This window comes from Bacillus rossius, chromosome 1 (assembly GCF_032445375.1).
Source record: "Bacillus rossius redtenbacheri isolate Brsri chromosome 1, Brsri_v3, whole genome shotgun sequence".
NCBI lineage: Eukaryota > Metazoa > Arthropoda > Insecta > Phasmatodea > Bacillidae > Bacillus > Bacillus rossius.
Window position 1 is genome coordinate 307796859 of NC_086330.1, and position 27546 is coordinate 307824404.

Consider the following 27546-nt stretch of genomic DNA (forward strand, 5'->3'; position numbering starts at 1 on the left):
GTATAGGCTTCGGCCTGAGGCGCAGCTAGGTCCCTCCCTAACCCGGACCCCTCCAAAATACACTTAGTTTTATTTAGGTAAATCTGTTCCGGTTGCCCCGACCGAGAACAATCTGCCATGTTCGGTACTAGCAGTTCACAGAGTATAAAAGGGGTCCCATTTTCCGCTGATGGAGGAGACTCGTCGCGACCACCAGCGACACCAGCCGGAGGCCCTGCTGGCCTTTGCTGCCGAAGGAAGCTACACTGTCAACACGTCTCGCCGGTCTGCCGTCACGCTGCCCGTCGGAAGAAGCTACCACTTGGTAAAGTACTGTTTCGTCGTAGACACTTATAGACCGAGTGGGTAGAAAACTTAGAGTGAGAAGAGGGGCAGTGGTGACAGAGGCAAGGCTTGGAGACGGCGGTGTGAGCTTGTGAGTCCCGATGAAAGACTTTACATCTGACTGGACACACAACACTTAGGTGCGAATCCCGGCAGCGACACGTGAAGAATAATGCCAGTCCCCACACCGACGAGCATTTCTCCCGCTACGATAGTTTGGGGAGATAGTCAATGGTAACCCCTGCATCGACGAATATGAACTTGCCCGCAGAAATACGTGTCAACAAGAGTAATCAAAGTTGACGACTAGTTATAGTAATAATTAGAGGTCTGCGTACCCTCGTGAAAACATGTATAGTGGTCCTTTATGTATTAGTCATGTTGTGTATAAATAACATTTTAGATAAATGATATTTATGATTATGCTGATGTTTGCTAACTTGCGCATTGACAGAGGTGTGTCACATAATATTCCATAAGTCGAGGGGTCTTGTTATATATTTTCATTTGCACTCTGGAAATTTATGTACGTTAATTGCTTGTAACTTAGCTTTTGTTTTGACGGTGTACCCAGCGCCAAGCGCGGTGCCAAGTATGAGAGCACGGGCAATTGTGAAGTGAATTTGTTAAGCTGCATTCACGTGTCTCACGTTGCAATAATTCTTAAACGTTTCTGTTCGCAGACTTTTGGATCAGAGCCACGCCGCAAATATCAACTGTTTACGTTTTTGTCATTAATGAAGTTGTAATGAATAATTTCATGTATAATCGAAAATAAATGTGTTGTTACCATAGAGTTGTAATACCTTTAGATGACATTTCGCCACACTCTGTTCCATTCCTACTCCTTGTTCCCCTCGAGTGTTTAACACGAGAGGCTACACTCTCAACGTCCAAGACTACGTAGTTGCGACATTTTTAATGTAGAAAAAAACACGTGAGCGAATATTTTAGTACTCGCCAGAGACGTGTAACATCTAACTTAGGTAACGAGCAAATGTATGGGTTCTAATGCTGCAAATAAACTTATAATTCGAAACTCGGACACATTTAACATAGAATTCTTTAAAATAATGCTGAGACCCTCTACCAATCCTTGCGCACCGCCTGTTGTAGTGCCGCGTAATTGGGTGAGGCCCTCTGCCAATCCTTTCGCACCGCCTGTTGTAGTGCCACGTGATTGGGTGAGGTCCTCTGCCAATCCTTGCGCACCGCCTGTTGTAGTGCCGCGTGATTGGCTGAGACCCTCTGCCAATCCTTGTGCACCGCCTGTTGTAGTGCCACGTGATTGGCTGAGACCCTCTGCCAATCCTTGCTCACCGCCTGTTGTAGTGCCACGTGATTGGCTGAGACCCTCTGCCAATCCTTGCTCACCGCCTGTTGTAGTGCCACGTGATTGGCTGAGACCCTCTGCCAATCCTTCCGCACCGCCTGTTGTATTGCCGCGTGATTGGGCGAGGTCCTCAGCCAATACCAGCACTCGATCATGCACACAGCGCAAATATACACCGATCGAGTCCCGAATGCTGATGCTGGGCTGTGCCGTAGTGGGACACAATAACATTAAGTATGTTCAGTTCTAAATAATAAGTGCCAAACAATCTACCCTTTTCCGTGTTAAATTTTAGACTGACAGGTAGCCGGGTAGGTGAAAACTATCACCCCGTCAGGAACATTCGCTTCCGTGGATATAAACCCACAAACCAACCAAACCAACGCGGACAGCATGCTAGTCTCTTTTCTGCACCAACCAACTGTCGTCTCCCGGAACATCCTTCAATGTCCTGTATTGAGCCTGCCTGCTTAGTTCAAGCTAATTGCACCCTACCTGTTTGTACCCAGGGTTTAAACTGTGTCTATGCATGTTTTACCCGGGCCCAACTTAACTGATTGTGGTCTATATTGAGTATATGAGAGTTATCGTGATGGCATCAATTGATGTCATTGCTGGCCAATCCCCACCTAGCACATGGATCATCCTAACCCTCATGCATGGCTGAAACCCTGAATGAAATAATCACCTTCATTAACTCTGCAATTGTTAAATGTGACGATAACACCTTCTGAAAACTCGTGTACCAGTAATAAAGATATGCCCAGTCTTAGATATTCTGGAACATTTACTAGTACATATAAACAGTGAGATATGAATCATAAATCAAGCTTGTATGCTTAATGAACCTGGCTCTGACAGTCTTTAATAAGAATTTGCTTAGAACTATAAGTATATGTAGAAACGTTATTACTTATGTACATAATAATAATCCTTTGAATCACATATCCTTGTTGAGCACAGTTCTTTTATTTTTCATTATAAAATAACGTAGTATGAAGTTAAACATTGAACATTTTTTTAAGCGCACAAATATTCATTACACCTACCAGAAGGTGCTGTTTATATATGCGTATCATTCAACAACAGTCAGAACTAAATAAATGAATACTTTCGGTCAACAAAAATGCATATTGTATTCCTTTTAAATTATAAGAGACACTTATGGCTTGATAGAAAAGTAATATTAGAGTAAAAAAATCGTTTTGAAGGTTTTATTGTAACCATTCAAATATATTACAAAAAGTGAACAAAGATGGTACATTTGTTACTATGTAATAAATACTAAATGATCCCACATTTATCACATACGCAACTTTCTTATTTCACCACGTAACTAAGTACAAGTAAGGAAACGATCGTATTCCTTGTACTGTGATGCAAATAATACAATCCATTAAACATGAAATGACATCATTTGACAAGTACCTATGGTAAATGTTATACATAAAATACAATTCACCACTGTATTTACAGTAATATTAAATATTATGACATGCTCAGTAATAAAACGTGTACTGGTAAAATATTAATAGTTCACCATATATCATTAAATGATAACACATATCGCAAGTAAAATAATGATAATATTTTCTGGTCACTAGTACAAATAAAAATTACCGATTTGGTTTTGGCAGAATTAATTTTATTTCAAGGAAGTTTTGTTGATGTTGGCTAAGACAGAAAATGTATTGTCAAAATATCACTTTCATTAATACTTGCCATTAAGAGAAAATAACTGTGACTAAAATGAAATTGCATATAATCTAATCTTTCAAATTGAAGATAACATATATTACTTATTTGAGCTGTCAACGTTAACTCTTGCTCTAAGATAGTCATGTTTAGTATTTAAAAGCTAAGCCAAAATGATTGAATGTAACTTTGTGAACAGACCTTGCAGTAGCAACAAAATTTAATTTGGTTACAATTTCAAATAGGTAGTTAGTGATTTAAATAAAAAAGAAATTCCCTTGATGCAAGTTCCGATACATCACCAAATAAATATTTTTCTTAATTCCAAAAACTACTCTAATTTTTTAGTTATCTTTAAAAAATTGAGTGTACTCTATACACAGTATTGGGACTGTTTCCCAAAATAATTTAGCAAATTAAATATTTTGACATTTTATTATGTTATGAGATTGAAATGGTGGTTTTGATTTAAGGTATAAAGTTAGTTTCTCGTTGCAGAAATAGTAAAAAAAGATAAATGTTTATCCAAATTCATACCAACCTTGCAAGGCCCCTGTTTTTATTGATGAAAACTTTATTTATAAAACAAATATATGCGCCTTCACTAATTCGGCCTTATCATGTCTCTCGTCTCTCGAACTGCCTGAGATTGTACGCAATGGGCTTTACGAAACTCTAGTCACTGCAGTGTGGGAACCACGCGGAAGCGACGACGGCGCTAGAAGTAAGCACGCTCACGCTCTCAGCGTGTGATCCGGCGGCAAGCCCTCTGGACGGCGCCGGTCAGCGACCAGGCGGAGCGGGTCATAACCTGTCCCGACTCAGGAACACCCTGTTCCTGAGCTGCGCGCTGCTGTCCAAGGACAAATAGCCGTCCGGCGCGGCATGCAGCTTCGTCGTCTGGTAGATGGGCGAGTCGGGCGACTCCCTCTCACCGCTGATGAGCTGCCCCGAGGAAACACTGCCATTCGGAACTCTGCCGTTTGAAACACTGCCGATTTTAACTTGGCCGTTCGCCACATGGCCATTTGAAGCACCACCGTTGGGAATCTTGCCATTCGATACGTGGCCGTTGAAAACACTGCCGTTTGGGATATTGCCATTAGACACATGGCCGTTGGAAATGTTGACATTTGGAATTTTACCGTTGGACACACTGCGTTTGGAAACGTTGTCACCCGGAACGTAACCATTTGAATTTCGTGCGCAAGTTTCTTCTGCTCTCTTTTGGTCCAGCGCAGCCTTTTCCTGCAACACAACACAAACACTTGCATTAATTAAAACAAATAAATAATATTGAACTGAATAATCACCAATCATTTAAGATTTAAAAGAAACCCAGCACGCTACCATTAAGAATATATGGTAAATAAATTACCAGTAGACAAGTTTGTTTTTAATCTATGAATCATAGCCATGTATAGATTTTCCGCAATAGTGCATGCAATACATATTCTGCTATATCTTTCGTTCTCTCGCTAACAATTATGTAGAACTACCTCACAGAGTTGGCTATGTTGTAATTTTGTGTCATCAGCAGGCAGAGAGAAAGAGAGAGAGAGAGAGAGTGTGTGTGTGTGTGTATAAAAGAATAAGACCATAAAATAAGTACGAATTCGCATACTGTCTATTGCTCTCTCGCATTTCTTAACGCCCGACTTTATCCTTATCATTATTTTCAGTGTCCTTGCGAGAAAAAATTTAACTGACTAATCCCGCCCCACTGTTTTCTTTCAGGACTCCGGGAGATCAGTACATTGCGTTTCCTGCCGCACCAGGGTGTGCTGGGATCGACTGAGGTTTCCACAAACTGTGGTCCTCTAGTCAGTAAGACCAATGGACATGGTGCCCCTCTCCTTGGGCAGGCGTGCGGGTCCCGCTAGGTCATCGGCAGTTTACTCGGGTAGCGTGCCGGCGAGTAGTGGTGACTGCAGTACACATGATCACTAATAGATAGTTCTACTGTCTATTAACTTCTTCCATATGCCTCCACCGAATTTGTCAAATTAATTATGCGTTGCAAAATAAAACCACTTGATGACGAAAAGATTAAATAATTAATATAATATTTATTCTTGTAAAACAGTACCAATTATTTAATTTAATCATTTAAATTTCTTAACATACACTTTTAAATCCATTATCATTGAATAGTGAGGTGGAGCAAGTTGTTTGATTATTTTTATTTCAGCTCTAACCTATTACAATATCTCCCATTGTTTAAAAAAACATTCCCTTGAAAGCTTTCGTTGGAAATGGTTAATTAATTGTTATTGGTTTCTGTTTCCCATCTTCATTTTTAAAATTATTGCTTCATCGGCCGTAGTCATTTCGGTGTAGCTTGTCGCGGCCTTTTATCGAGAGCAATTGATGAGTGCAGTTATAAATCTCAGTTCCAATTCGTCTCTGGTCTATGCATAAATTTTTTTTACAAATAAAGAAAACGCATTAATGTAACCCTTCAATAATTGTAAAGTTTATTTAAATACTTAATATTTGATACTTTGCATTAAATAATTATTAATGATTTATTTCGGTCAAAAGAGTTTTTGAACATAAGGGTAGACAAAGAGTTATTATAAAAAAAAATGGACGAGGGACAGTCTTGATAGCAATGTGAATATATTTAAGAATACATATTTAAAAACAATTTGAATTATTTTTTCCAAATATAAAACAATATATCTTATTTGTGTTTACAGATTTCCATGGAAAAATAAAAACAATCGTGCCATAGAATGAGCCTTCCGTTACAGGTTAATCTATCATTAGTATCCTTTCGAATATTTCATCACACCATCTTCAAGCTATTCCTGCGCTTGATCCTCTCTTGTAGCACTTTTGTAAATAATTCCGTGGGTAGAATTTGAGATCATCTATCACTTCCCAGCTTTCACCAAAATGCAAGATGAACAACCTTTTTTTTTTTTTCACATCGGCAACTTTATTCTCTTTTGTAGAACGCTGAATGGATCTGTTGAAGTCCATGTGTATTTCACTTTAGGATTAAAGACCTATTTTCGTACATTAGGTTTTATATCGGCTTTACGTGTGCTAGAATATGTAGTTTTATATCTTAGTCCACACTTTTTGTACAAGCGATAAATACTGTATACAACTAAAAAAATTGTTTAGTACAAAAGTAAAAAAATACAGTGAGAGATTTCAACCACGTCCCTTTAAGTTAACAAGCGCGTGTTCTTACTCTATGTTACTAAGCCTGTTGGTAAATTGGAAGGAGAATATGTGTTATCATTGTTATGCCAGTTTTTATACGTTTTTTATAAATTGTGATTCCTTTTTACTCCGACTATTTTAGTTCACCAATATATTCCAGGGTAGTTTCATTACTATCATAGAGTTTAATTTGGCATAACAATACGTTTGGAATGTGTACTAATTTTTATTTAATTGACTAAAAAAGCGTGTATTATTTGCTACACGTAGGTCCGCCATTTTTGTCTTGCATTTCCGTTCATCAACTTGCGTACCATTTTAATAAAATTACTCCTACCAAATGACGTCTATCGAAAGCTAAGATGTTTACACATCAAAAACAGGATACATTTTAATAACAATGAAGATATGATTTATCTAGATAAATGTGAATATATTCTTGATGTAGGCCTATTCGACGATGTTTTTTCAGACAAAAAGTCATAATTAGCAAATTTTTTAATAGAGAAAGGCATAAAAATATTGATTTTTTATCTGGCTTAAAAATATTCGAAAGTACCTCAACACCTCTTAAGAGATTATGCAAATTTTATTAGTATATTTTGACAGTATATTACTAATTTAAAGCATTTTATAATGATTATTATGTTGGTGGTATGTCTTATAAATAATTTTAAAAAAATTTTAAGTGTTGTAATGAAGATAATGGCTTTATCACTTTAGATTTGAGTAGGAAAATGAATAAAGAAAAATATAGAAATAAATTAAAGACTTTATTAATTGTTATTTTGTAAAGGGACATCTAAAATGGGTGTAGACCCTATATCAATATAATTTTTGCCAGTCCCACCTCTCTCTTCTTCCCCTTAGGAAGTTATTACTTTCAGCTTTACTCACTGACTTCTCGCCCCATATTCAATCACATACCCGTAGGATTTTTGTGTCCATAGATATGTGTGGTAGAGGCTTATAACTGATAATTTTGCACTCAGGCTGTATACCATGTTGAATGTAGTAGAGTAATGAAGAACCCAGACACAATGTCAGTATGTTACACTCGACATAAAAGCTATTTATATTACATTGACTTACATTTAAATTTATATAATGCTATTTCATTAAACACCACATTGAAAAATAACTTCAGTTAAAGAGCATCAAAATAAAAACGAAGTTTAATCAGTAAATATATATATTTATAGTGTCCTTAATTTTCTACTTCATATGTGAACTAAAAGTTGTTTAAATGATGAAAACTTTTATAATATTCACTTATTCACAATACAGTTAATTAAATCAAGTAATTTTCATTAATTTTTACTAATTTGTTACGAAATCAAGATATGAAAAACTTTCGGTGACAAAATTTGCGTCTAAAGTGAATGCAAGCGCTATCATTGATTTCAAACATCAACTAGGAACAATATGCTCGGTGAGTGTTTCGTAAGTCTTTGTTCTAATGATGTGCGCCAGATTGGAAAAACTCGTGTGGTTGAAGATAACGCAAACAGGACGTTTGATATCCACGTTGATAACTGACGTCTCTGGCGTGTCAGAGTAACGGCTAAGCTGATAACTTGCGCGCGCTAAAGAAGGTAGCTGACCTCCACACAAGATAATTCTGAGAAGCAAAATCAAGCACCCTGTGGGTGCATTAACTTTGATTCGATTCTATAATGGTGACATTAATTTTTGTACTATATAGAATATGGTATGTAAACAGGCAACCACGCACATTTTCTTAAATTAATAAACCAGGTTAATATGCACTAAAAGCCGTTTAAACTAATGTTAACGGGTGTAAACGACTGTTAAATATTTTCTAAAAATTTTAATAATAGTGTGTAAATTCTTAAACTCTTTCATACAATATTTTTTTGCTTTTATAGTATAAGAAAAAAATAAATTGGAACCATTCACCAACAGCTTAAGCAATTCATAAGAGTTCATTAATCTGCAAGAATTCGAAATTTATAGAAAATATTCTGCTACAGAATTTGAAATAAATGATTTTAACTGTAGTAAACACAGTTATTTCTATTCTGGATGGTAAATATATAATTTGTACTAGATAGTTATGTAAAGAAATTCAATAAAAATCATAAAATGATAAATAAAACACTTTTCATAACTATAAAGTTTAAGAAATAATGCAAAATGGGAAAACTAAACATGTTATGCAATAAAAAGGTTATTTGTATTTTAATATTTTAAATTTTTTCCTTTTCATTTTGTCCTACATTCCTTAGTTTTTTTATTTAAATTTTAAATAGTATAAATTTTATCAAATTACAGAGATTTAGAATTCATAAACCTACTGTATAACATCATAAAATCAAAAACTTTTAATAATAAAAATAAGATCTTTAGTAAAAATATTTTTCATTTTCCGATTTTTTTTCAAAATCAATGAAAATGATTAAAAATCGAGTAAATGCTCTGATGTTAAAGAATATGTAAACTATTTATATTGTTGTGGTGGTTGCGATATGGAATCATTAACGGCTATGCTTCAAAAATTTTCTTTACTTTTAGATTTTGCAAAATTACTATTTGTATTTTATTTTTGTTGAATAATATTCACTTTGTATTTTTTAACTCTCTCAATTTTGATTAATTCGCTTACTTTTAACTAGCTGTAATAAATTAGTAGAGTTAAAATTTAATGACTTTCTGTACCATTTTTAAATTACTAATTTGGGTAGAAAAATAAACGTAAAATTTAAAATGATAATCGACTAATAAGATGTTAAAACGCGACAGTTTCGAGTGTATTTATGGTTTGTAAACACTATGTTGTTTTAAAAGACGATTTTATTCGTAGCAATTTTTGGTTTTTTAATTGGAATTTTAACAATTTTCATTGAATTACATTAAATTTCAAAGGATTTTGCTAGTGGTCTATAACTCTCAAATATTAACTAGTACTTACACAGTCCTAACACTTGAGCGAATGTAAATTGGGTGCACTACTGTTAAAAGCCATCTGTGATGGCTCAATGATTACCAAAGCAAGGATGTCTACTAGCGATACTACAGTCGCTCAAGATGTATAAATGAATAGGTGTTTTTGCAGGGAAGCGTGATGGTCGAACACACAGGGAAATGTGGGATCACAAACATGCGTAACGAACACCAACCAAGCGAGCCGGGACACAGATCATGATCGTGCAACCGCAAGCGAGCTCGTACCCGGGCGACCTTCTTCTTGTAGGCCTGCTTGTAGAAGTCGGAGAAGAGGAAGTAGAACATGACCGCGTGCATGCCGATCCACCAGACGAAGGCGCGCGGGTAGTTGCAGTCTGTGAAGAGCAGCTGGAAGGCGTGCAGCATCACCAGCACGAACTGCACCTGCAACAGCAGCGGCCCTGACGTCATGGAGCCGTAGGGAGCAGTGGGGAGTGTGGTAGCGCCTACTCTCGGAGTAGCAGGGAGTGGGCTGGGATTATCATGCGGCAGTGAGGACTGGGGTATTATCGTGGCAGCGCGGAAGACTTGTCCCTGGGATTGGGGAGCTTTCAGTTTTCTTAAGTGGGGTGGGTATCGTTGTGCTTTCCCCCCCCCCCCGTATCTACCCTTTACTCTATTATCTACCCCTTTCTCTCACTAAATACACTATCTCTCAACCCTTTTGTTTCTTTTTTCACACTACCCTTTACTCTTACTTTTCATTTGGCAAAAATGCAAAAGGTGTACCAATTTATAAATATATTAATTTCTCTTGGAGTAATTATTTTTAAATATTTTTTTTTTCGAAATTAAAATATTTTTATTGCATTATTGTTTCCTTAATCTTTCCGTGTGAGTAATTTTTTTTATTATTATTAAACAATTCACCATCGCTAGAGTCTGTAGTAGTCTTGTTTAGTCAGTGTTGTGCTTCGCACATACTGTTGATCTCCCATCCCCGTTGTCTTACTACTTTAGCGCCAGATTTGGGCCAACCTATCTCACCAACGCAGCTCTGAAATCTCGTTGCCCCAATCTTTCTTCCTCCCCGTGCCAAAACCCTTTTCGGGAAGTCTACAGCATCCTGCCAGTTCACTGCGTGTCCTTACACTGATGTTTTCACTGTCTTCTTTCTGTCTATGGTTCTTTTCCCCCATTCTGGCCAACAACCTAAGTGAAGTTGCATGCGTGTTAGTACCCACATGTATAGTTCCACTTTCCGCGTCCCATGCGTGCCTCAATGTGCCACCATCACCCTTTAATACCTTGTCGCAGTCAGACGAGATCTTCTTTATCTTCTTGTTTTTCATGTGTTGTTCGGTGAACAAACTGCGGTAAGCGATGCAGTTACATAATAATGCAATAATTCTCAGGCAACTGTTCTTTAAAACCATCATGGTTTGGTAGTTACTGTACTTCTACTTAAATTCTTCGACTGAATTTTGTAAGTGCTACACGCTAACATGTTTACATCCTGAGTTATTCACATAATTACCATTTCCGTTATGTCTCTACGACATGATTCAAATCCCCATAACTGGTATGTGGATTCCATAATTTTATTTCGATTCCCCACCCCCTCCAAAAAAAAACAACTTTGTCGATTTTTTCGTGAATTTTAATTTTTTTTTAACAATGTATTACATTGTATGATGCAGTAGTTCCATCAGTACCCCCGTATTTTACTGTTTTCCCGAATTTTGGTCAGTCTTCTCACTTTATCCGAGTCTCGGGAATGACCTGCCATGTGTTCTCCGCCATGTTCCGGTGCAACTTGAATTTATCTACAGCTAAATGAGCATTTTTATCTAATTATTTACTTTTTAAGTTACCGCAAATACTGAAACATATATAACGATCGGAATAAACTATTTTAAATAAACCTCATACATTATATTTAATATGCAATTAAATAGGCCTAAGAGGCAAACTTAATATTGCTGAATTGGACGAAGTCTGATAAGAAGCATTTTTGTAGGCAATGATAAACTAAAGGAGATAAAAGTTATCAAACTATGTAATATTGTTGATTCACTAAAGTATTATGTGTTGAATAATTATGAGGAAGGATGACTACAGCGAAGGCGCTGCCTACCATCTGCAGCACGGTCAGGTACTTCTTCCACCAGAGGTACTTCTGGAAGCGGGGGCCCAGCGCCGCCAGCAGGTAGTACGAGTACATGATGATGTGCACGAAGGTGTTGAGCAGGCCGAAGAAGGAGCTGTGGCCGCCTGAAACACAACACACACGATGCTGACTAAGATATCTCACTATATCACTATGACGCCTTAGACACATTGCTGGCATGGCTAGTTCACACTAGATCACAGTAACACAACACATTGCTAGAAAGGTTAGCTCACACAAAATCACTAAAACACAACACACACACCACTGGTAGAGCTATCTCACTAGATCACTATAAAAGAACATACACAGACACTGCTGGTAAAGCTAATTAACACTATATCACTATAACACCACATTTTAATCGTGTGGCAGCTTCTCATCCTTCGAGCAAGCCACCACAATAGACACACCTGTCTGGGAGCAGCCTCGCAAAATGCAAAATTTAAAAAACTAATTTTTTCGCGAATTTGTTACTTTCGCACACACCTGTACAAGCTGTTCCGTTCAATAAATGTTCTTTCAAACTAATTATTTAAAACACTAAACCAATATTTAGAAAGGCTCAAATTAGAAGAGCCTTAATGAAAGTTAAGGTATAAACTTTTATTCAAAAAATATTTTTTGTGAAGACAAGCCTTCAGATTTTGAGCACAACGACAAAACCAAATCTTGGATTACAAACTTAGCTAACTCTAAAAAGTTGTGTATGTGTGTGTGTGTTTATATATATATATATATATATATTTTTATATATATATATCAATTGCTGCATGTATGAAAGATCATCACTTGAGAACTGCTCGACAGATATGGTCCCCCCCCCCCTTCGTAATTGTTCACAATTGTCAAGACAAGACTTGTATGATGGAAAATTTTTAGAAAATCCACAGGAATATTCTGAAAAATTCTTTCAGTTTGAGATTTCTGCTGTCACAGGTTTTCCTAACAACAAATTCCTCATTAAACATTTCATTGTTTAATCAGTTGTTATCATATCTTTGGTGCATTCAAAATCGTAACATGTGTTCATAGCATAACATGACATTTAATATTATCAAATTGGAAGATTCAATTGAATTCAGTTTCGTAGTTAATTGATAGAAATGCCACTAGTGAGGAATCAAAATATGGGTCGGCGTACGCACAACGCAAGCCAACTACGTGATCGTCGAGTAAATGAAACTGACGAAGAGTATGTACATCATTTGGAAGAAAATCGAATTAGAATTTCTCACGCGCGATCCATTATGACTCCAGAACAACGGATGCAGTCGAGTTCGACTCGCTCAGTTGGAGCCTACACACAAAATTATTTGGAACGGTGACAAAACAGACTGTCAAGCGTGACATTTCGACATAAACGTTTGGCATTCAGATAGTTATGATCTAACAGTCAATTACGCCGCTTATGTATCGGTCGAATTCGGAACAATGAACACTGTTTGTCAACATTTCAATGTTTTGAGATTTCCACATGAACCATCAGGATTGTGTTGTACAAGCGGAAAGGTCAAATTACCACAATTAACACCACCTCCAAAGCCACTGACATCATTGCTTTCTGGCCAAGAACCTATATCGAAGCATTTCTTGCATAATATACAAAATAACAATTACTTTCAAATGACATCGTTTGGGGCGAATATTATCGAAGAACGAGGTTTCAACCCAACTTTTAAGGTAAATTCATTTTCTACTGTATCACACATCACATACACAAACACATCACATAACCTTCCACTGAGGCTCATAAATAAAGTATTTGTTTTCTATTTTACAGATGAAAGGAAAAATTCACCATCATGCTGGAGCATCATTGCCATCAGTGAATGGTGATTACAAATTTCTTCAGATTATTTAATTCTGATGTGCCGTAAGTAGTGCCCTAAATCGAGAGATTATTGTGAAACTGCAACAACTCCTGCATGAAGAAAATCAATTGGTCAAATAATTCAATACCTAGAAATGATGCATTTAATCACAAAATAGTGATCAAAGCAGATAAAAGACTAACAGGCGAACATGAAAGATGCTTCAATGCATCGACGTAAAATAAAGTTGCCATTGTGGTTGTTGGCGATAATTTGATGTCTCGCGACATTGTGATTCGACGGCGTGATGGTGATAACCTTCAGCGTATCTGCGAAACCCATCGTTCGTAAGATGCATTAAAATACCCGCTGATATTTTGCCGAGAGGATGGATATCATTTTTTTAACAAATTTTGGTATGTATGAAATTGATACACTCCGACACCGTTTGACCCATCGCCATGAAAGTTGACACATCGAAGTGTTTTTCCATGGTGAAGGTTTTTATGATGTCCATTTTTTTTTTTTTTGTAATTTGCCGCTACAGGGCGCTGCAGCGCATTTAGTTCTACACCGTTCAACCTATCTCCACAAAAATTGTCATGCATAGATATTTGAACTCGGAAAATATTTTTACGATATCAATTTCGCTATAACTCGCTACTATATGGTGCTGCAGTGCATCAACTTCTAAACCGTCAGCTTCTATCGCCATGGGTAAACAGAAAATTACGGCCATAGACATACTAACAGCAATTATGTGTAATTTCTCTATGTCCACCATACTGTCATAGCGCAATCCATTTTGCTTTAACTCGCGGACAATATATCACCCTGTGTTCAGCCTAGGCAACACCGGGTACTGAAGGTAGCATATAATATACACAACCTTTTTTGTTACAATAAGCGCGCATTTATTTAATGCAGCTAATATTAACTTTAAGAAAATTCCAAAATATTAAGCTCTCCAAATAGGTACTTTACAAAAATATCATTTCAATTTACGGCCTTTAACAAATATTTATAACATTATTTAACAATTTACTATACAAAAATTCCTACTTAAGTAACCCGGCTCTCCATAAAAAAAAATCTTAAAAGTTCTCATCTGCACACAGTTTCTAGCCTGAGCTCAGTGTTAAAGTTTTTTCATTTGAAACTAAGCCAAAATAAAAACATAACTTTTTTATCAATATTCTTCTGCGCAAATTATTAACCTTGCGACACATGTCCAAGCTGAGGTAACGTACTTCGCGCGCAACTACAGTCTGATCAGGGAACATTCGTCAACTGACACAAGCTCGTGATAATTCAAGGGCAATTCACAAACAAATATTCGTTTCACTTACTTGGTTTAGATGTCCTCTGTAGGAATTTGCGTAAATAATAACCAATAGCCAAACCTAGATACTGTCCTTAAACAACATGTTTCCGCCGACTTACGCCCCACAATGCACACCCATACCAGGGCGTGCTAGACTGTCTCATAGAAATTAGAGCACATTCTTCGCACCAACATTTTCACTCGTTCCCGTAAACGAAGGACAAACACGAGCGTGCACATAGCAGCTCCGTCATCGTGCGTGACTCAGCTGATACCCCATTCCGCGCGGGGTCATCCGTCACCCCCACCCCCTCCCCTCCTTTCCGGCAGAGGTCTAGGAGAAGCTCACAAGGCCCGCCGCAAACCAAATAAACGTCTTGTCTCACGCGTGAAATGCACACTCCCGTTACTGTTCAGTACTTCGGCAAAACGTAAGACGTTTGATGCAAAAAAGTCTTAACTGAATGTGAATGAAAAATCAGTTCAAAACAGGTAAACAAAATATTTAGATCGTACCAATTTACACAATTTCCCTAAAGCGTTAATAAAGAGGTCGTAAATTAAAAATTAAATTAATTAAGAACTAAAACAAATTTAAAGATAATTACCATTATAAAATTAAAAATATTAAAAACTAGCATAAAATTATAAAAATCCTGGTAACATTCCTAAGGTCAATCGCGCACCAGAGCCTTAATTGTTGTAAATACTACTTTTCACTAGATTACTTTTACACAACACACAAACTACTTGGGAGACTCACTCATACATACTACATCTCTGTTACACAGTACACAAACTGTGTCAAGGCTAATTCACACTAGTTCACTGCAACCTATAGGTACTCACGATGCTGACAAGTCTAGTTCACACTATATCATTGCATTACAACACTCAGTATACTCACATATGGAACACTTGCCCTAAGCCAAAATAATAAGCTAGTCAAAACATCATCATCTTCAATTAATACACAATTCAAAACCACACAATTTTTATTTATTATAATGTAAAAACGTTTACTGTTTATAAATTTTAGATTAATTAAGCAGATTTAAACGGCATGTCTCAGTTGTCAAATATAAATGCATGTTGTACATGCTGAAAGAGCCAGCATCCCTGAATGAAGTTTTTAGCTTACTACAGGTCCCATAGTCCTTGAACTAGAAAATATTCAGCCCCGAAAACAGACTTGACTACGCAAATTCAACAAAAAGGACACAAATTAAAAATATACTTAAATTTGAACGAAATTTCAAATTAAAGAAAGTACATTTTAAATCATACTTATAATAGTAAGCACATTTGTAAGCATATTAAATAAGGAAGGGCATTTGGAAGTACAATCAACAAAAATGAAGCAAATTAGGAAGCACAAAAGAAAACAAGGACGCACATAAAACTTGATAGGATACGATTCCATCGGAAGTATACGATAATACAGAATTGACTACGCACAGTTAACGAAAACGAGGTACATTAGCACGAACATTTAAATTAATTTTAAGCTATTTATAAACGTATGTATGTAGCTGAATGCATAATAATGCTTTGCAGTGAGATGGAAAAAGAAACCTGTCAACAACGAGTACCACACTGTAAAGAGTAATCCATGTAAAAATTTCTGATTTTGCAGAACGAATTATTAAGCTTCATTTCAAATGTTTCAATTTATTTAAAGTACTTCAGTTAGGATTTTCATCTATCAGGAACCTGAAAAGTCCCCGTTGTCACTTCTAGTTTAGATACAAGTTTTTAGTTTGTTGGTATCTGGTTTTTCACGCACTAGCTTGACCACGTGTCGAGGAAACAGTGTTTTGTAAAGTTTAAAACAGTCATTCTGGCGAGTTTTGATTTACAGCCAAAATTTAAAAATTTACCTACCGAATCCAAGATTAAATAATTCCCAAACCACAAATATTGGAACATCATCATCTCCATAAAATTCACTACTATTATTTTAATTCCGTATACATTCATTACTTCAAAATATTATTACAAGAAAAACGTTTTTGACTTTCATATATTTCTAAAAGAAACCAAATTTTTTTAGAAGTTCTAAACAAATTGTGTATTTTTAATAAAATAAGTTGCTTATAACTAAACTGGTTTTAATAATACGGTGTTAATAAGGACATAGTAACTTTATTTTCCGTTTATAAAATATTGTTTTTGTGCAATTGTTTTGCGTTATCACCTCCATTTAAAAGACCTGTCTAAAATTTACTTAGTAATTTGTTAAGATTTACATTTAAGAATTTAAACTTACTTTGGTAAACATTAGTTGGATCTGATATAAATTGAGTAACATTGAATTAATAAAATTTTTAATAATTGAAAAAATTTAATATCTTAATTCGAACATTATTCTAAAAATCTGAATAAAGCCTAATGGACAACTTCAACAATCATCATTTTCCAGCGAAAGTACTTTCTCAAAAGCACTCTACTTAATTATTCTCCACTGCTGTTGTATGGTCGCGAGTTCAAAGCAGTTCTCCAGCGCAGCTCGATGCACGGGCACCGAGACGGGATAAGTGTCGGTTACGAGTCCACGTCAGACCTGGATGTCGCCTCGACAGCCTTCCATTGAAGACTGCACAACCCTGAACCTACGATAACAATACCACTGTAGGCAGATGAATGTCCGTGTGTACAAGAGACTCCTCGCGGGTACCACTTGTTTGTACAGCCTCGGATTGTTTGTATTCCATTAGCATGAGGTTAGCTCGGGTGGTGAGAGGAAGGGGGAGAGGCTGGTTACACACTCGCGACCTCCAGGTTCAAGGCACTCGCCTGTGTCTGCACACCACCAGCGGCTTCTGACCCAGGGACGCTAAGGGGGACACTAACTGGTGCACCGGCTACTAATTAACCTCTACGCGCCTGCCGTACAGGCTTACCGTTGGTGCCTTTTCTCTGCCGTTTCCCATTGGACTTGCCCACACCTCGAGCTAAACCGTCTTTCGCATTTCTGGTGGATGTTTTGTTCGTGGTTGTTTTAGCACAGCCGTGACTCTGATTTAAGATTGAACTGAACTGAACTTGAAACAGAGATACTGGACACCACCTCCCCCCTCCACAACATGGGCTAACGGGTGGCAACGCTTATAGGTAGGGACCGGAAAAATTCGCGGGTTCAATGACCTGCAGGATGAACTCCATAGTTCTACGTACACTCGGTCAAATGCCACCCACTCATTGGCTGCTGTCTTGTGAGACGTCCCAACGTAGCAGCCTGTGATTCCATAAAGCTTTGGTTGGGTGTTTCTCATTGGCCCAGAGTCATCCAGGTGAGTTGTGAGCCAATGGCAGAGGCAGCACTGAGGTATAACTATTCATATTTTAGCCTATCGCAAAATGAATTCGCGAATTTTTCAGGCCTCTACTTATAGGTTAATATGTCAGCCAACTATTTGCCTAGTGAAAAGGCAAGAGTCCTGGAATTCCCTACTATAAAGACGGCATGGATCATCGGTCTTAGTCCCCGCTAGATAATGGAGACCCGACGGGCTAGAGTCCCGGTGTAGGGCAGCTATTCATCCCATCATCTCAACGTGAAAATGTCTTCGGACAAGTATAACTAGTATAAAGACTTCCACGACCCTCCTAAAAACCCATTTGAGGATAATTTGTCTGAGCGGCGGAGCCTTCTGACAAACATGACAAGTGAGAAAAATCTGGACGTCAAGAGAGTTCTTTTCCTGGCTGAAAAACTCCTTGACATACAGACAAATTTGCCTTCTTTGCTTCTCCAAAACAATCAAGAACGAAAACGGTTTTTTTATGGTTTATCCTATACTTCATTGGTGGGAAGTTATTGTGGCCGAAATGATCTCGATTTTTAAGACAAAAATTACTTACAGAAGAAGACGACGGAAAAAGAGTCCATTGATATAGAGACTGAGACTTGAGTGGACTGGAAGTGCTGGCCAGTGCGGAGAACTTGTTACGAAAACTTACCTATTTCACAAAAGCTGAGATATAAAAGGTAAATAAGGCAGCTATCAAATTTATCCTGCCTAGAATTGTACAACCATAAGGTTTAGTTCACAAAGCCCTTTTGGACAATGCGGTAATAAAGGGCGTGCTTCATATGTATAAAACACAACCAGCGCTCATGAAACCAACAATGTCTCTATTCTTGCAGTGCCACTCACTACGCTTATTAAACACGTTGATAAGGAAAAAAATTCATATGAAGGCGAACAAGGAAATAATAATGGTCTTCACTAAAAAAAAAAACTAAATAAAATTGTAACTTTATGTAGAATGTGCATTCAATATAGGAAATGTTACACTTTAAGGGAATATGCAAAGTATTTAGAGAAAGAATACTTATAGAAGCGGAAGATGTAGAAACAATAGTTGGATTACAACATGTGAAAAATAAAGATGCTGTAATTAAGGTTTCAAAAACCTAAACAGAAGAGACGAACAGCCATAACATATGATGCCCTTAGAGAACATGACAATGAAAAGTTAGTGGAAAATATACACAAAAAATATTGAGAATACAAAAATTAAATGGATGATTTATGTAGGTTTAAATTTCACCTGTGAGAAAATATTGGAATAATAAGGTAAAAGTCCGTCTTGAATTAAAGGCTTCTTGTAAGGACACTGTTTTTTTCTTCGTACAGAGTTAAAGATTTTGTCTCTGTCACAATATATTAGAAATGGCAAGTGTTCAGATACATTGTCAATAAATGCAGTGTATCTCTTAAATGTTCTACACGTCGTGAGGAAGGACACAAATTAATGGAAAAAATAAAAAGAAGAAAAATAAAAAGGAGAAAAGTGTGCTAATAGTTATTAAAAATTTTGGAAATAAATCTTTAGTAAATTTATCTTCATATCGTATAGGATTTTCTTTAACATACGCACCGTAATCCATAACAAAAAATTAAAATGTGCTAAAATATACATTTAAAATTTTAAATATTAATATATTTATAACTGAAAATAGTTATTTCCTTGAACTTAGGCACTATTCCGATAAACCCGAAGCACATCCAATGCACAGAATTAATTGAGAAAAATTGTAGGAAATAAATAATTACCTATTAGATTAACCTTACCTTGGTTGGTTTGGGTTGGGTTGGGTTTGGTTAGGTTATTACATTTTGCTAAATATAATTTTTTACTGTTTTTTTCTTAAATGAATACTTTTTGTATATTTTTATCACACTTGGCATTAATGTAAATATTTCTAAGTTAAATTTCGTGACAGAGTTTCGTATCACAATTTTATTTGCAAATTGAGAACACACAAATTTGCTTGTAACTGAGTTTAGATGTTTACACATCACTGGTGAGTAGTGAAAGATTCACACACATTTTTAAAAAATGAAAAATAAATCTTTTGCATTTTAGGTGTCCTTATCTAAAAACCAACGGGGAAAAAATTCCTCAAGTAAAATTTGTTTATTTAAATTAATATTTTTATACAGATAGTATTAAATACATAATTTTATTAACAAGCTATTGAAAACTTTATTGTTACACAAAGGGAGTTTATCATAGCGTAAAGTATGGAATAAAACTAAAACGTAAACTAAATTTTGATGATAATATTTTCATTGGTGTTTCACGGGCCATGACTTTACTAGCTGATGTATTTCACCAAAATGACCACAGCCTTAAGACGTCTCCATGAAGATTTTTGCTTCTGTCGTGTTCCGGCAGAGTCATACAGGTAAGTGCACGACGAGGTTGACCGATTGAGCTTTCAAGGTTTCTTACCGTATTGTGCAATTTGACTCTCCTACAGATCCGATAACGTTACCAGCTTCCCAGACAGACCACTTGTTCGCCACACATTGCGTTCAGAACTATTGTCGCCCGAGTGCCCGCAGCACTGAGGTGACCCTGAGCACAGACACCAACACACTGGCACTCGGTGCGTGCCTTACCGGGGTCTGGACCGGCGCCTGACTGGCCGTGACCTCCGAGGCCCGAGGCTTCGGCCTCGGTCAGGGGTCAGCCGACTCCCGAGTGAGATCAGCCAAATATTAAGTAAACAGACTCTTCGATTTTTTTAGAGAGCCGCAACATTTCTTTTCTCTCTGTATTAACAGGTAATTTTAAGACCATAAAAAAAGAGGAAAAAATCAAAATATGTATTCACAAATTCAATATAAAGTCTTAAAAATAAAGGCTACTTCGTAAAAAAAAGTTAGTTATTAAGAGCATTCTACTGATAAAACAAGAAAATCTATTATTTTAATCAAATATTAAAATAAAAAACACGTATTAAATTTATTACTTAGTTGAGATGGTGAACTTGCATCGCTTTCGAAAGCTTGGCTATTTCTGGCAAGAAACTACTTATTTTCAATTTTAGGCATGATTGTAAGTTATTAATGTTAATTTACTTTTTAATTTATTCTATATTTGATTAATTGAAGATAATGTTTGTTAAAATGAATGGGTAGAGCCAAATGTCGTTACAATACTAATTTTTTGTTGACCCGAGAATCAAATATGTTTAGCTCTAGTTTAGGCATTTGTTTTGCCAACGTCCACTTATGGTGAGATATCAAATTATGATTTCTCTCCATCGTACTCTTCCAAGTGGCGAATGAGATCTGATTTTTTTTGTGTGCTGTGTCAGCGCAGTGAGTTGTACAGTCGTGACATCCTATGAAAAGAGCAGCATACCCCTGGCCTAGGTGATCTTTACCTAGGTGGTGGTTGGCTGACAGATCGAGAAATCACGCGAGTGCCATGCAGATCAAGGAGTACCGCGGGCTCCTGCTGAGGTACCCATGGTAACTCCTGGATCGGGCAGGGGTGGGACTCGTGGGGGCAGTTGTTGGCTCCAAAATGAATCCCGTCTCTGTGCTGGGCAGTCGCAGCGAGATGCGACGCGTCTGCGGCGGCACAGGCCCTCACCTGAACGGGATTCTCTGGGCGGCTGAGGGCTTCCAGAGTGAGGCGACAAGTTGAGATGAGCACGTGTGAGAAATGTAACAAGATGAAGTCCAACGCGCACGAGCGTTTCGTCTAAGTGTGTTCAGACGCAAATATACAACGTTGCACGTTGCTTTTTTTTTTAAAACGAAAGACAAATGATTTATATAAGAAGCAAGTTTAAATCACATGCTCGTATATATTTCTAGTACTGAACTTGTAGCTACTACAGGTATATTATATTAAATGTAAAAGTAAAAGCACCCAAAAAATTATTTGCAATTTATTATTTTCAATTTTTTTTAAATTTTCAGCCAAGAAGTTTTTTTGTAACAAACTTAGCGTGAATGGTATTTAAATTATGTTAGTTTTCTGTAATATTGCTAATGCTACATTAATTTTGCCTTTTAATTTTAATTGCATTCTTTAGTTTGTCAAACATTTTCAGTCCAAAGGTCTGGGTATTGTGATACCTCTGACACGACATTCGTAGTAACAAATAAGTATAACTTCTTACATGCGTACATAAGTAAACGCACCCTTTATTATTTTGTACCTCAGGGCTTGCCGCGTGCTGTGAGAAAGTGTACATGGAGTATAATAGCTGAATGCTGGTGTAAATTAAACCTGAGGTGAACTAGCAGAATAAAATAAGGAACTGTACCTGGGGTGAACTGTCCGAGTAGTAGCAAAGACTGTACCTGGGGTGAATAAAACGGGTGCCAGTTGTGATTGTACCTAGCGTGAGCTAGCCGAGTGCCAGGAGGGACTGAACCTGGGTGAACTATCTGAGTGCAATTATAGACTGAACCTAGGGTGAACTAGCAAACAGCAGGAGGAAATGTACCTTTGTGAACTAGTTGAGTGCTAGGATGAACTGTATCTGGAGTGAACTAGCAAAGAGCTAGGATAGACTTTAACAGGGGTGAACAAGCCAAGTGATATGATAGACTGCACCTGGGATGAACTAGATAAGTGTTAGCGGGTACTGTATCTGGGGTGAACTAGCACAGTGTTAGTATCAACTGTATCTGGGGTGAACGAGACGAGTGTTAGGAAGGATTCTAACTGAGATAAACTAGTCAAGTTCTATGATGGACTGTACCTGGGGTGAACTTGACGCCGAACCACACACTCATGGGCATGACTCCGTGGTGAATGACGTGCAGAGTGGAGATGTGATCATTCTTCTTGCGCAGCACGAAGAAGATCTGTAACACAGCCGACTGTACATTAGTGCCTGCTGCTGGCAGTCCAGCACAAGCTACAAGCTACATATTACTACTAGTTACAGAATAATTAACACTTTACTTCCTTACACTGTCGGTTACCTGCATGAGGTAATTAATTACTTTATAAAATAAGTATTTAAAAAAGCTTTAAAATACTTTCCTAATCACCTCACATGTAAAATAATTCGAAAAATGAAATAAACTTAAATATATTTAAATTATTTTAAATATTTAAAACAAAAATATAATCAGAAAAAATGATTCAATAAAAATAAATTACTTTTATATAAATTTAGTTTAAAGACCGAGTATACCATGTTTAAGTGGATGGAAACAATAGGTGTAAAATTTCCAGATAATTTCTTTATCTACAACTATCTGCATATTAAAGGATGCTATTTTACATGCTCGATTCCAAATCTAAACACTTAGTCGGCTCTATTTATTCAACACTTAGCAAAGCGCTTTCCAAGAAACAACTTTTACCAAAGTTATTAGCCAAAAAAAAAAGTTATACAAAATACTGTTCAGTACACCGTTAAAGTAGGTACATCGTAATAAAGATCGTATAAATGTTGTACTTTAAAAGTTACCAAATACTGAATGATATACAACAAACGCACTTATACTACTTGATGCTAGTCAACTGACACAGTGTTACGACTGACTAAAGGCAAGGCGGCACAGAGAGAGTATTTGACCAGCCAGATATTACTTAACCGCACTACCGTGGCTGTGCGCCACAGCCACCAGACCTGAGTGAACAGGAGAAAAGATATCGCACTTCATTCTGAGTTAGAGGGGCGAACTGTGACGATTTGAAGCAGACGTGAGAATCTGGATCTCAGTTCAGAATCCGAATCAGAAAATGAAGAATTTGCAGTTAGTGAGTTACTAATGAATAACAAAAGGATTGGTTAAGATAGTACGAAAACTATCAATTATTAAAAACAATGAATTCCATAACTAAGAGAATAAAATATAATGCAGTAAACGGCTCTGTAATAAGCTAATTAAAATTAAAATGTCAGAATAATTTTTTGAATGTATATCTACTGAAACGACACAATGAAAACATCAGTAATTAATTAGAAGTACTCATAATATACTTTGAGGTAGAAAGGTCATATAAACTATACATTACTATGTAAATTTTTTATGTAACTTATAAAAATGTCACTTTTTGGTATCCGCTCATACTTTAACTGGTGAGTGCCGTTGTAAAGCTACGTGTGCATGGGGATGCTGTATCTCGTAGAGCTGTAGACCAAGACAGGCTCTCCTGGTCTTCAGCTGCGGAGACAGCCGCAAACAACTCACGCTTAGTAACCCTCTGAAGGTTTGGTGTACGTGTTTTTGTTGCTGCCTACATAGAAGAGAAATACAGTTTGAGACCATCAGCAGGTTGCATTTATTCACGTCGCAATGTGTTTTTTCTTGAACACTTGCCTCTCTTATTATTGTTTTCTCTCGAAAAAAAATTAAGGGCCGATTCGGAAACATTAGATTTTTTTTAATGTGGTCTTATTTTATAAACCTTCGGTAGGTTAAGATATACGAGGGCTGTTTGTTTTTTTTAATTAAGTCCGTTTGGTCATTAAAATAAACTCGTGAAAAAAGAATTTCATTGACAGTTTTAGTTAACTACATATCTAATTATTCATTTTTCTATGTAACATCCGTTCAGTTATAAGCGCTTTTCGTATCGCTGCACTGGTTTCTTTAACCCCTCCGCATAGACCTTCGCCGCCTGGGAATTAAACCAGTTGACAACTAAAGTCTTAAGTTCCTTATCGACAGCTTGATGATGGACCGTTAGTAGTCACCCGCAAAGCGACTGCGGCAACATCTCCATAGACAGTCCAGAAGACCGCATACAGCAGCAACAGCGGCCAGTCTCTCGGATCGCCGAAGCGAGCAGGCGAGTCACGCGCCAGGAAGCGCGGCTACTCGCAGTGCAGGACAGTGAAGCGGGAAGCCCGCACATAGGGGCAGATATCTTACCATCCCAGGCCCCGCGACAATAAAGCCGCTGATATCTACACGTATCACGCGCCTGGCAGGCATGGCTACTCATCGGAAATCCCCAGGTGACTAGGAGAGCAAGGTCAGACGTGTGGCTTTTTTGTGCAAAATTATCTTTTCCTGCCCCGGTGTATGCCCCTGAGTGCGAGCTTCCGAGCTTCCCCCTTCACTCATCTGCACTGCGAGTAGCTGCGCTTCCTAGTGCTTTTTAATATATATGGTTTTGAGTTTTTTGGTTCACTGTACACAAATTTGAGACATTTTGGTGAAGAAATATTATATTAATAACTTTTATTTGAACAAATATTTGTACAATTTAATCAGAGTCACATTTCTCGCCCTCGCTTGAATCTGTCTCTGCTTGAGTACAACAATATGTTAGCCGCAGAGCATCAGGAGAAAGTTTTTTCTGCTTTTTCACTGGAAGTTTTCGGAGACGTTCAGATACAAGGGTCTTGTGACACCAAGAGCCTTTCCAGCACATCCTGCATCGTCCTTTCTCGCGAGCATTTTCGAGGGAACCTCTCTCTATATTTTTTAATGTTTTTTTTCCGTGCTTCATGGGTCTCCTCAAATAGCTGCTCTATTGGTTAAGATGCGGAAGCCATTATTTGATAACCGTGGATCAACAGCTTATGCACTGCTGTAGGCTTATTATACCACGGGTATGTACAATTACGTGGATATTTACTGAGTTAAAATATTCATTATAGAGCTCTGTTTGCAGACTACATCATATACCTATTTGATTGTGTTCAGTTATGATTTGATTAGAGCAGCAGTAGTTCAAATAAAGTCTATAAATTTAACATTTATATTGTATTCTGCTTTTAAATTTACCAACTTGCTTTGGCGAGGAAATTCCGCTTAGAGAAAGGAATGAGTGCTAGTAAGAGACATTTCAATCGATTAGAAATAACATATATTTGTCGTCTCCTTTTGTAATTCAGGAAATTCTTCCGTGTATAAATAGAAAGGTAAGAAAAGGTTTGGTATCCGAACGTAGAAAATAACAGTCTTTTGTTATTCTAATTAACAAAATAGACGAGCTGTCTCGTGGCCAGTTGCACTATTCTGCTCTTCGAACTGCGATACAATGATCTTAGCCCAAGAATTATCTAACGATCATTCTTCTAAACGTTGCGCCAACACATACTGGGACTACAAGATCTTAGCTTGCGTGAACTTTAATTCATAAATTTCCAATCTACGGCAACAGGTAGCAGCAGTGTTGAAGAAATGTTAGGCGCATTTCTATTGGTGGACTGGAATGACATGAGTCGCTACAATGGATTGCGACTCGACGAACAAATGGTTGATGTGATTACTACAAGATAGCAGCACATATAGTCAGTCACTGCCTTATCTTTTGAATTTTAATAACAACTGAAAAAAACACGTACTGGTATTTAAAGGATAATAGAAAACAATGGTCGAAAATATGAATAGGTTTCGACTTTAAGAAACGCTGTTATTTTATTTTGAAAGTAATCATGATGATATAAAATATTTAAACTATAAACTAAAGCAACAAACATTTCAAATATTTAAAATATTTGGTTGTTTTTCACACGCTTTTATTAGCTTCATACGTATGTATGTTAGTATATAACGGAAACTTTGAACATGATTTTGACCCCCTTCAAAACGTCGAATTAACTCGAAATTTGGCATACTTATCAAGGACCGATGACAATTCAATATTTTGAACAGTTAGAGCCGTTATCCTTACTAGGATAGTCAGGATTAGCGATTTTTTGTTTGCCTAAACTAGATAGCGTGGCATGTCTGGGTCTGGAATAACTCAAGTTTGATTCCCCATAATAGTTCATTTTTTCTCTGTGAGTTGTTTTGTTATTTGATGTTGAATTTTTGTAATGTTTTGCGGAAGACTATCTAAGCGTGTTTTTGAATTTTTTTTTGAAAAACTAACCAAACAGGTAAGTGATTGAAATGTTGTGAAATTATAGCAAATATATTAAGCTTTATGTTATCTTTGAAAGATTTGTGCAATGGGAGTGCATGACTTGTAAGTTTTTGGACATATGCCATTGCTAAGAACTTTTTCTGTTGAAGAAAACAAAAAAATAAAAATAAATAAATAAATAATAATACCCAAAAAAAAATAAGCAAAAAATTGCTCTTATCAACAAGGATATAAACACCACAAAATATTCCGTAACAGGAATATGGTCAAAAAACAAAGAAAAACAAAGAAAAATGTACTAAGAGAACGAAAAAACCCCCACAAATGATGACGACACAGAAATATTGAATCCAAAGAAAATTCAGCACAACCAATAAAACGAAACAAAACACGACAAAACGAAAAGACGAAACAACCAAAATAGTTTTCCAAAACAGAATAAAACGTTTTATTCTGTTTTGGAAAACTATTGTGGTTGTTTCGTCTTTTCGTTTTGTCGTGTTTTTGTTTTGTTTCAACCGTTGTTCTGATTTTTTTTTTTGGGTCCAATATTTCTGTGTCGTCATTATTTGTGGGTTTTTTTTGTTCTCTTAGTACATTTTTCTTTGTTTTTCTTCGTTTGTTGACCATATTCCTGTTACGGAATATTTTGTGGTGTTTATATCCTTGTTGACAACAGCAATTTTTTTTTTTAATTTTGTGG

General features: G+C 36.8%; 1 protein-coding gene across 7 annotated transcripts in view; it reads right to left on the reverse strand.

The window, feature by feature from the left end:
- Positions 1–2604: 2604 nt before the first annotated feature.
- Positions 2605–27546, reverse strand: part of LOC134527877 (very long chain fatty acid elongase 7-like) — a 213960-nt gene continuing 189018 nt past the window's right edge. For all 7 annotated transcript variants that reach the window (XM_063360865.1, XM_063360863.1, XM_063360866.1 and 4 more), the window contains 4 exons: positions 22765–22870; positions 11574–11710; positions 9722–9880; positions 2605–4600 (listed from right to left, as the gene is read on the reverse strand). In XM_063360865.1, the coding sequence (XP_063216935.1) occupies positions 4157–4600; positions 9722–9880; positions 11574–11710; positions 22765–22870 (846 nt within the window). In that variant the 3' untranslated portion in view covers positions 2605–4156. The remainder of the gene's footprint in view (positions 4601–9721; positions 9881–11573; positions 11711–22764; positions 22871–27546) is intronic.